Here is a 10,487-nt window from a genome sequence, read left to right as displayed (position 1 = left end):
CCTCCCCTGGTTACCAGGGTTTGTTCTGAAATAAATCACAAGAATATCAGTGTTTTTTGCAATGATGTGTAATTCATCATGATTCAGGACCACCTGCAACCTGCAAGACATTGGTAACAATTAGCACGATTACTAGGCTGGCTACTATAACAAAAGTGATAGAAATTGGTTTGATGTAACCTTTGTCGTGCTGATGTTTCTAGAAGGCAGTCAAGCATATTCTTGCCCGATATGGTTCTAAAACTGTTGGATAGATCATAAATGTCAATGTATTCAGTATAAACTGGAAAACAGAAAATTTTCTTGTGTACGATGTTTTCTGTGTAACTTGGTATGTTGTCTACCGAGAAGAAGTCTTTGCTAAATCTCAAAATGTGCACCGTGTCAGTACCGGAGCCCCATGTTAGTCAATACTACAATCTGGCACAAACTTTTTTTCATTTTTCCTGCCTTTTCTTTTCTTGCAATTTTCCCCAGATGTCAGGAGGTCCATATTTTCGTAGGTGTTTCAATACTTTACACCCGCAATGAATCATCAGACGACCTGTATATTGATCTTTACTTTACTTGGCTATGCTGTTCTAATGGAGGACTCGTCAATTTTAGGTTGTCAATGATCTACTCAATCCTGCAGGACAGAGCTTACGAATTAGAGAGGATCCTCAGGTGTCAATATCTTTCTTTCCTAATCTTCATTAAGAGCTCTTTCCTCTCTAAGTTAAAGCACTGCTGATGCTTCTTACTAACACAGCAATGATTATTATGGGGGATAATTGTCAGCATTTTTATTCTAGAATCTCCTGCAAGACTAGGTTCATAGGGTATGTTTGTTTGCTATCAGCCTGCCATAGCAATAGCATCCCTTGCCAATGTTTGCCAAACAATTGGTCAGAGAATCAGACATTCTGATGTATGTACTACTACTAATCACAATCCTCACACAAAGTAGCTAGATAATTGATACCCAATTTGAAATTCGGGATACAAGTAGAGGATGGAACTTGGGGAGGAAGAAAGCAGAAGGGGAGTAGAGAAATGAGCGAGAAGCTCAGCTTGTTCCTTTTCTAGCTGCCATTACACTCACACACCACCAGTCTTATATACAGTGCCAGTACAGGCCCATCAGGCCACACAAATTACACAGCTCAAATAACCCACGACACCCAATCGATAATTCGATATTTGAACTTGGCGCCTGTTACTTGTCTCACATCTCCTCCCTGCTATCTGGTGACTCCTTGGTCAGCAGAAGGGATGCATTGCTGACACTCTGTCGTGCTGATAGTTTTTTAGTACTCCCTCTGATCCATATTAATTGACGCTGATTTAGTATTGTACTACATCAGCGACAATTAATATGGATCGGAAGGAGTAGGACAATTTCCAGCACCACCAAACATACCCATAATATTCATGCCTGAAGTAATGTTATATCATGCCCTTCAAAGGTTGCAAAAGGCTTGCAGTTTGTATGGTTTGGTCAATAAAAACATTTCATTACAAGTTATGATATGTATGGTACTAGTCATGGATACATTTTCCAGTGTAGTGATGGGTACCATTCCAGATGTCTTTATTTGTGGAGAAGTTCGTATTCTTAGAGTAACATGCCTAGAAGTTCAATCCTGACCTTGATAGGCACTTAGGATGAATGCAACTTATTATTCTGTACAATGAACTGATAGTTCCTCGGCCCGCATTAACTTCTCAGGGAACGTTTGTCGAGGGTATGAAAGAAGAAGTGGTATTATCTCCTGCACATGCTCTGTCCCTAATTGCAGCTGGAGAAGGTAACTTCTGTAATGATATAATTGTCTGCGTTTTTTGGTCCACCTGTGGATCTATTGTTGTGTTGCCAACTTGCCATGGTCGAACATTTGGCTCTCTAGTAGTAGTAATGAGGATGACATGTCCATTTATCGAGACCACCAAAAAAAGGAAAATGTGTATTTCTCAACCTTGAACTCTAGCGGAAGTTCACCTTTTAAGCATAAACTCTAAAACCATTGTAAACTTGCACTATTGACCCGGTTCACTTTTCACCCTCGGGTGCTTTCATGAACGTTTTGGGTGACGTGAATGGCACATGTCTGCCACATCACTGCAATGAGTAAACAAACACTAAACAACCGACAGTCACAAATAAACTCCACCGTTAGGATAAAATAACTTCCACAAAAAAGAATGCTAAAAGTGGAAGAACAATGGCCAGAAACAGATAAATAAACGGAACTTGTGGCAGCAATGTCAGTGATGTGGCTGAAAAGTTCACACCTTTTCAGTTTTCTTAAGAAAGGACTAGACAAGTAGCTGGAAGTTCTGAAACTGATCATAATCTCTTAATAATTGTAAGTACTTACTAGAGAAATACCATTCGAGCTGTTGATACTGCTGACGATGACATATACTCTGGTTACTCCCTACTCGCTGCTGGTTTAAATCATGCTGCACCCGTGGGTCGTGCAGTATGACTAGTCAAGTACTGCACACCCTTTGGATAAACCTTTGGCTGTCTTACATGACGGATGACGCAGAGCCTCTCAACTGCACACCCTTTGGATAAGAGTCAGAGGACAATGTAGCGGCTCGCCATTGACTGTATTCTGGATCACTGGCCTTTCCAGCAGCTGACTAACAGAGTTGTAGAAAGACAATTTCGGCATTACAGAAAAGTTAAAAAGCTGGTTTTAGTTCACCAAATGCTTGTCTTTTATAGTGATATACGTACAAGATATATATTAAGTTGAGATTGCATTCCCCTGAGTACACTCGTTTGTGGTAGTATCTCTATTTCTCACTTTATAAAATGTATCCACTTTGACTTTCCAGTGGTGCAGATGTGCTTGTTATATGTGCCGTTAGCCAGCATATTCGGTTTATTTGCTAATCAGTGTGTTCATTCTAATGCAGAGCATAGACATGTTGGATCCACTAACTTCAATCTACTAAGTAGTAGAAGTCATACAATTTTTACACTGGTAATGAGGCGTGATTTTTTTTTATATGTTTGTAGTATGCAAGGCTACCATTTGACCGATCTGCAACATGTACTTTTATATTAGTGAAAGAGCTTCACTTGATGCCTGGAAATGCTCCTTAGGGTTTTCCTTGTTATATGACAGACAATAGAGAGCAGCTCTTACGGTGACTCTAATGAAGGGGAAGCAGTCACCTTCTCACAGCTGGTGTGTTTGGATCCTGCTGTTTTTCGTATTTCTAAAATTTACCGACTTTTTTTCTTTCTTGCATTTAGCATGTCTTGATCCATGCTGCCAGAGTATATATTGATTCTTCAATTGTCTCTCCTTTTTTGTAGAACCTCATTGATCTGGCAGGTTCAGAGAGCTCAAGGGCAGAAACAACTGGAGTACGCCGGAAGGAAGGATCTTACATCAATAAAAGCTTGCTAACTCTTGGAACGGTAAGGCTCATTAACGCTACTAAGTACTACCTGGTTATACGTCATAAGATTCTGATATCTTTGCATTGCCTTGCCTTGTGCTTTATTCATTCTACTACCAAACATGTTAGTATGTTACAATGTTATCTGCTATTCTGCTGTGCTCTTGACTTCATGTTCATGTGGAACATGCAGTTAAATGAGTTTATTATCCACATCATAACGTGCTAAATCCTGATACATGAAATTCATAATCTGGAAGATCGGAATTCTTCAGATGTATGCATGGCATTGTTTATCACTTGACCACAAATCTATATTTTTCTTCGCTGGCGTTTTCTGTGTATCGCTTGTCTGTCTTCGATTTAGGCGAACCCATGTTTATTCAGTGATTGACGTCCGAACACTTCACTGTTTTGACTTTCATCAAGGATTTAATTTGCTATTATCTTTTATCTTTTAACTGTGAACAATCTTGTCAAGGAACATGCTTTAGTTTTGCGCTTTTGTTTGTTATCTCAATTTGTAAGTTTTGGTGTCTGAGATGTCATGAACTGGGAATTTTTTCTTCTTGAACAACAGAACAATCACCCTGTTTCTTTTTCAGGTGATATCAAAACTGACTGATGGAAAAGCTACACATATTCCATTTCGTGATTCAAAACTAACACGGCTACTTCAGTCATCCTTGAGTGGACAAGGGCGCGTTTCGGTGAGTTGTTTTTTGTCCACTTGGCACACTGGTTATAATTAATGTGATTATGATTTTAATTCGAGATGTAATGTTATTTGGATTTGTGACATACCAACCACATCATTTCGTTGCAGCTAATTTGCACAGTGACCCCGGCATCAAGCAACTCCGAAGAGACCCACAACACACTAAAATTTGCCCACCGTGCAAAGCGCATTGAGGTCCAAGCATCACAAAACAAGGTAAGTCATGATTAGTTGCTTACCTGTAATTCTAAAGCCAGTGTTTTTTTTTCAAGTTATAATTCTGAGGTACTTATGCATTCTGAAATGTTCTTCTGCATCTGTCTTTATGATCTACAGATAATTGATGAAAAATCTTTGATAAAGAAATACCAGAATGAGATTCGCAGATTAAAGGAAGAGCTAGAACAGCTGAAAATGGGTATTATTACTGGAACTCCGTTAAAAGATGCCGAAGACGATAATATGATCCTTTGGAAGCAGAAGGTGAAAAACTGTTTTATTGTTGCTGAATTTGTCCTTGACTCTATATATGACATCTTATCTTGAGCCGCTCTTGTGTCTTGAAGCATTGTGTAGAATCAGCATAATTTTGAACTATATAACACTTTCTCTTTTGTTGGTGTATCCTCCTAACTATGGTCTGTTCATCATATGAAAAGCTAGAAGATGGTAACGTCAAGTTGCAATCAAGACTTGAACAAGAAGAGGAAGCCAAATCTGCTTTGCTTGCAAGGATACAGAGGCTCACAAAACTTATCCTTGTTTCCACAAAGGCAACTCCGACTTCTAGATTTTCTCCACATCCTGGGCCAAGAAGGAGACACTCTTTTGGGGAAGAGGAGGTCAGGTTATAGATATATATGATGGCAGACATTAATATTTTTTTATATTAGTTTTCTTTGGTTGCTGGTATGTTATACTTTGGAGAATAAATGGACAGATCCAGTTTCTAGAAACATGGGAGTTGGTAGTACTTAATTACAATTATCTTGGTAACTTCATATATCTAAAATTCTCCTGCTAAAACTGCAGCTGGCTTACCTCCCGTACAGAAGGCGAGATATCATGTTGGATAATGAAAGCAATGAATTACTCACTCCTGGCGAAGGATTTGGTGTGACACCTGAAGACTCTTCGAAGGAGGAGAAAAAGAACAGGAAAGGACTTCTTAACTGGTTCAAAATTCGGGTATGCAAATATGGCATTTCTTAATAGTGTATGGTTCCTGCATATATTCAATTGTTCTTTTGTGTAAATGCAAGTGGTATCAATATAAAGAAAACCATCTGTTTTTTTAATAAGAAAATAATCCATTCACACGGTACATTTTTTCTTCTTATTCTCTTTTCCAGAAACGCGACGGTGGAGCTTCTACTCTAACAAGTTCAGAATGCGATAAGTCCAGTTTGACTAAATCAACTGCTCCTTCAACACCTATTGGGGAGAGTCTGAATTTTCCTGCAGAACCAAGAATATCAACTTCGTTGGTTAATGAGAGTGAATCAGCTGATATGCTGAGCATTGGCCATGGGGATTTTCCTTCTGATGGTCTTACTGGAGAAGAAGCATCTCTGGTAGGAAACATTATCTTTTAGTAAGACCAGGTTTTATCAGGTGGAAAATATCCAGTTGCACACTGCATGAAATTTGTGCAATGCACAAAAGTATTAGTCTCACTTTGAAAGTGTCACATGCAGAAATGCGATGAGTACTCAATTAGCATTTCAAATTGGGGCAAATTATTTCCTGAAATTCCTTATACTTACTAAAATCATTTTTATGTAGTATATCATATTTCTGAAAATAATAATCAAGTTCTGTGCATGGATAATAGTTTATATTGTGAGAACAAAATATTACTGGAAAACATTGTACTACATAGCGGCTACTATCTATGAAGAAGGCTAACATAGTTTCTAAATTGAACGATGATTTGTTAAACACTTAAACTAAGTAAGATACAGCTACCTATTTTGGACCACATGGGATTAGTCATTAGTGTTCTCTTATTTATTTTCAGTTCATTGTGGTGCGTCTAACGGCATTCTTTCATGTGTGATGTGATCACAGGCGAGCACAAAAACAATAGACCATGTTGACTTACTAAGAGAGCAATTAAAGATTTTATCAGGGGAGGTTGCACTTCATACAAGTGTTCTAAAGCGCCTCACCGAGGAAGCTGGAAGAAACCCGAATAGTGAGAAAATTCAGGTAATCTCTTGTCTGATTTAGGACTTAGTGTATTGTTAGTTGTTACATGCTTTTCATCTCATGAAGCTCAATCTTTTGGCATTTGAAGATGAAAATGAAGAAGATCAGTGACGAAATTAAGGCAAAGCAGCAGCAGATATCATCTTTAGAAAAACAGATGCCTCATTCCTTGTCAAATAGTCAAGTGAAGGTTGACAAGTTAGATCTTTCACCGGTAACATTCTATCATCATCTTGGTCTTATACTAATACCTTTCTGAACATTCCGTGTACCAATATGATGGTTTTATTTGTTTTGCAGTCTTACGGGGAACTACTTGAGCAACTTAATGAGAAATCTTTCGAACTTGAGGTACTTAAATCGTGTATGGTACTCCGCCCTTTTGTTGTTGTCCCATATACTAGTACTCCCTCCGTCCGGAAATACTTGTCGGAGAAATGAATAAAAATGGATGTATCTAGCACTAAAATACATCTAGATACATCCATTTCTCCGACAAGTATTTCCGGACGGAGGGAGCATTAATTCACACCCGTTGCTGCTCTTTTCTTTTTTGTTCTTCATAGTTTGTCATTTTCAATTGCTTGAGTAATTGTGGGTAAGTAAGGTGGAGGCGTGAAAGAAACGAAGAACATTTGTTGTACCCTTTGGAATATATTATCCCCAATTGTTATAGTATACTAATATTGTGGAGTTGCAGTAAGTTCGATTCGTGAAACAAAAATTAAGAACATGTCAGAACACAAGTTGATGAATATTTGGGTAAAATATGAACTCCATTCGGGTTTGTTAGGTTTGTTAGGCCCAATATAGATTCAGTTTTGTGTGGATTAATTGTGCACCTCTAGATACAGCTCTGCGCAGATCAAGTTTTTTTTCTAGTTTTATGAACAGCTTCTTCTATGATATGAGTGTGTCAGACCAAGTCTTGGCCACTAAGCCTGATTTGCTGTTTCTTATTGCAGGTGAAGGTAGCAGATAACAGAGTAATACAAGAGCAGCTACAGGAAAAGGTTAGATGCACTAGAATTTGCTTCCTTTTCTTGTAAGTGCAACAGTATAACTATGGCGATCAATTCATACCACTTATTTGAATTTATTGTGTTACAGACAACTGAGTGCATGGAATTACAAGAGGCAGTTGCTTGCCTTAAAGAACATCTTTCCCAAGCTCTTCAAGCTAAGGATTCACTGTCAAATAGCATTATGATGCAGAATAGTTCAGGAGTAAACCATGAAGAACAACACAGTGATCAAGAAAAACCAGTTTCCAGGGATATCTCTGCTGAACAACTGCAAAAGGAACAGCAGGTTTGCTTTGCTGTGCCCTTGCTTGCACTTTATTCATAAATACGCCCAGGAGATACGAATCAGTTTATCAATTAGAAACAGAAACTTCTCCTTTTGACCATCAGGTCCTACTTCTGCCATATTTTGGAACTTCATTGTGCTCAGCAAACACGATTTTTATTTTTATTTTGCCTTCAAATTAATTACATAGGCAACACAGCTGCTATCTCTTAAGACTTGTCTATATCATCCGGAGACAACACTAAAGACAAGTTGTTGTCTCTTATATTTCCTGAGTCTCGTACCCGAGCCATATCTCTAAAGACCAACTACTATAATGTTAGCTGTTATCTCTTTTATCTCTTGAGTCTTATGGCTGAGTTATCCTATCGCTCAACATTCTTTTAATAAGCTTCGTCAACAGATTGCCACACTTTCTCTTCACATGTGCCAAAAACTGACAAGATAACTGACATCACACCATTGAACATTTCCTAAGGTTTCTTGTCGTATTAATGGGTTGCTAACACTAAACTCTCCAAGGATTTTATCACATGTGTGCACAGTTCATTCCCAATAAGTGAAACCTGTTGTAATGAATTCACTAATAAATAATGGTCTGATTCTGAGCTACACAGGCAGATATCAAAAACAAACATTCTTATCAGTGTGAAAATCTGTCTTGACCCCGTGTCCCATGGTGAGGTCTGCATTAAACTGATTTGTTCAATGAGGTGTTCATTAAACTGAATTGTGCAACTAGGCAATTGCTCTTTCAAGTTTTGTGATGTACTCCCTGCAATATGCTACTCCCTCCGATCCATATTACTCGCCACACAAACAGATGTATCTAGCAGTGAAATACGTTTAGATACGTCCGATTGAGCAACAAGTAATATGGATCAGAGGGAGTAGTATTTGTAATTATCTTCCCTAAGTGTATATTTTAGAAATGCCATCAACATTTATTAAGTCTGCTTATTTGTTCTACTGTTTCCTTTTTTCCCCCTATCTTCAGTCACTTGAGCTTGGTGAGCTAAAGCAGAGGGTACATGAACTCACCGAAGTCAAAGCTCAACTCGAGGCTCGCAATCAGAAGCTATTAGAGGAAAGTACATATGCAAAAGGCTTGGCTTCGGCTGCAGGAGTGGAATTGAAAGCATTGTCAGAAGAAGTGACCAAACTCATGAACCAAAATGAGAAGCTTGCTTCCGAGTTAGCATCGCAGAGAAGTCCAACCCCTCGCAGAGTAAGCAATGGACCAAGAGGTACTGCTAGGCGAGAGAGCATGAGTAGACGAAATGAACCAGCTAGCAGAAGAGATGGCAATGCGAGAGAAGAGAGGGAGAGAGCGTTAGAAACCATTATTACGGAGAAGGAACAAAAGGAAGCAGAACTCCAAAGGAAAGTCGAGGAATCAAAGCAAAAGGAGGCCTTCTTGGAGAGTGAGCTTGCAAACATGTGGGTTCTAGTGGCAAAATTGAAGAAGTCTCGTGGGGATGATGACCATGAGGATTTGGAGGCCAAATATAATGGCTCCTGAGCCCTAATCGAACACGTGTTTGGCTTGGGTGTGGGCTTTTCTGTATGTATGCAAGATTGGTGGTTTGGGTCGGTTTTCTTTGTGAATTAGTGTCGTCCCCTGTATATTCTTGGCTAATCAAAGTTTGTGAGTAGTGCCTAGTGGAGAGTGGTGTGCTAACAACTGCTGAGAGCTTCCTACCATTGCTGTAATGAGATTTTGGAATTCCTAGAACAAGGTTACGGTAATGAAAGAGAAACGTCTCTGGTGCCTGTACCAGATGTGAGATGTCTAACGTAGTAACTTGTATTTCATCTGCTCGTCCTGCAATTGGATTGGAAGAATATCAAACTGGAATGTGTATATTATAGAAGAATGTCATGTTGGTTTTGTTGAAGGATAGTTGTATGATCAAAGCATAACATCCTGTTTTCGGAAATGCCATGTTGGTTTTGTTGTGCTATGTCAGTTCTGAAAAATTCTGGACGCCTAAAAACGATCTGTTGTCCCATTTTGTTTGATTGTGCAGCTGGAGGGTCATATTCCTGAGACTGTCGTCGGGCCTTTGAAACTCAGTTTTTCCACGCCCACCATTATTAATGACATAGTATATCCCATATCGTTGCTTGTTTGTTACTACGTGTCAGAGGAGACACGCGTAAAGTTGCTCAATTTTTCTTATTTCCCGAACACTGGGAGCTTGAGAGATGGAGATAAAGCTTGACATTTTGTTATATGCTCCCAGGGACAGTGAGTTATGCGTTTTGTCAGTCTGTCATCACATGGTTCATGCTTAGATCTTCATACAGACTGCATGCTGCACAAATAGAACACAGGGATGCAATGTCTTGGTTGGTTAACAATAAAACCGTGAAGGAGCTTAATATATGCATGATACATCTCTCTCTACGGCTATATAAGCCAGAGCTTCCCGGCGGTTGATTCAGATGGTACAAGAGAGATGGTTACCACTTGGTACTTCATTTTTTATCATTGTTTTTCCAAAAAAGGGAAAGTGTTTATTGGGATAATGGAGAAGAACAAAAGCATATTGTGGTTCTGCTCATACACCATTTCAGGGCACATTGATAGTGATCTTCCGTCAAAGCAATGTCATCGTGGCAGTTCCAAGAGGAAGAAGGCAGCGTAGGAGAAGAGGCGGCAGGAAGGGGCATAGTTACCTCCACATGACATATGTGATGAAGCAGAGAGCAAGTGAATACAGTGACATTTGGGCAAAGAGGAGGCCATGGTGAGGCAGCAAAGGGAGGTACGGAGATAACATAAATATATGATTGTCTGTTTTTTCCAATGTAAAAGCTCGCAATGGACAAGAAAGGGTCC

At 39.1% G+C, this 10,487-nt stretch overlaps 1 protein-coding gene across 1 annotated transcript in view; it reads left to right on the top strand.

Moving 5' to 3' along the window:
- Positions 1 to 9,540, top strand: part of LOC119318102 (kinesin-like protein KIN-7D, chloroplastic) — a 12,771-nt gene extending 3,231 nt beyond the window's left edge. The window contains exons 7-23 of the mRNA XM_037592622.1: positions 607 to 666; positions 1,712 to 1,790; positions 2,911 to 2,978; positions 3,123 to 3,185; positions 3,317 to 3,421; positions 4,008 to 4,112; positions 4,229 to 4,336; positions 4,457 to 4,603; positions 4,780 to 4,962; positions 5,153 to 5,308; positions 5,473 to 5,694; positions 6,191 to 6,331; positions 6,420 to 6,545; positions 6,632 to 6,682; positions 7,297 to 7,344; positions 7,442 to 7,642; positions 8,640 to 9,540. Coding sequence (XP_037448519.1) covers positions 607 to 666; positions 1,712 to 1,790; positions 2,911 to 2,978; positions 3,123 to 3,185; positions 3,317 to 3,421; positions 4,008 to 4,112; positions 4,229 to 4,336; positions 4,457 to 4,603; positions 4,780 to 4,962; positions 5,153 to 5,308; positions 5,473 to 5,694; positions 6,191 to 6,331; positions 6,420 to 6,545; positions 6,632 to 6,682; positions 7,297 to 7,344; positions 7,442 to 7,642; positions 8,640 to 9,164 — 2,388 coding nt within the window. The 3' untranslated portion in view covers positions 9,165 to 9,540. The remainder of the gene's footprint in view (positions 1 to 606; positions 667 to 1,711; positions 1,791 to 2,910; positions 2,979 to 3,122; positions 3,186 to 3,316; positions 3,422 to 4,007; positions 4,113 to 4,228; positions 4,337 to 4,456; positions 4,604 to 4,779; positions 4,963 to 5,152; positions 5,309 to 5,472; positions 5,695 to 6,190; positions 6,332 to 6,419; positions 6,546 to 6,631; positions 6,683 to 7,296; positions 7,345 to 7,441; positions 7,643 to 8,639) is intronic.
- Positions 9,541 to 10,487: the final 947 nt, after the last annotated feature.

Source organism: Triticum dicoccoides, chromosome 6A, assembly GCF_002162155.2.
Source record: "Triticum dicoccoides isolate Atlit2015 ecotype Zavitan chromosome 6A, WEW_v2.0, whole genome shotgun sequence".
Classification (NCBI taxonomy): Eukaryota; Viridiplantae; Streptophyta; class Magnoliopsida; order Poales; family Poaceae; genus Triticum; species Triticum dicoccoides.
The sequence above is the reverse complement of the archived record's forward strand: the minus strand, read 5'-3'. Positions and strand labels throughout refer to the sequence as shown.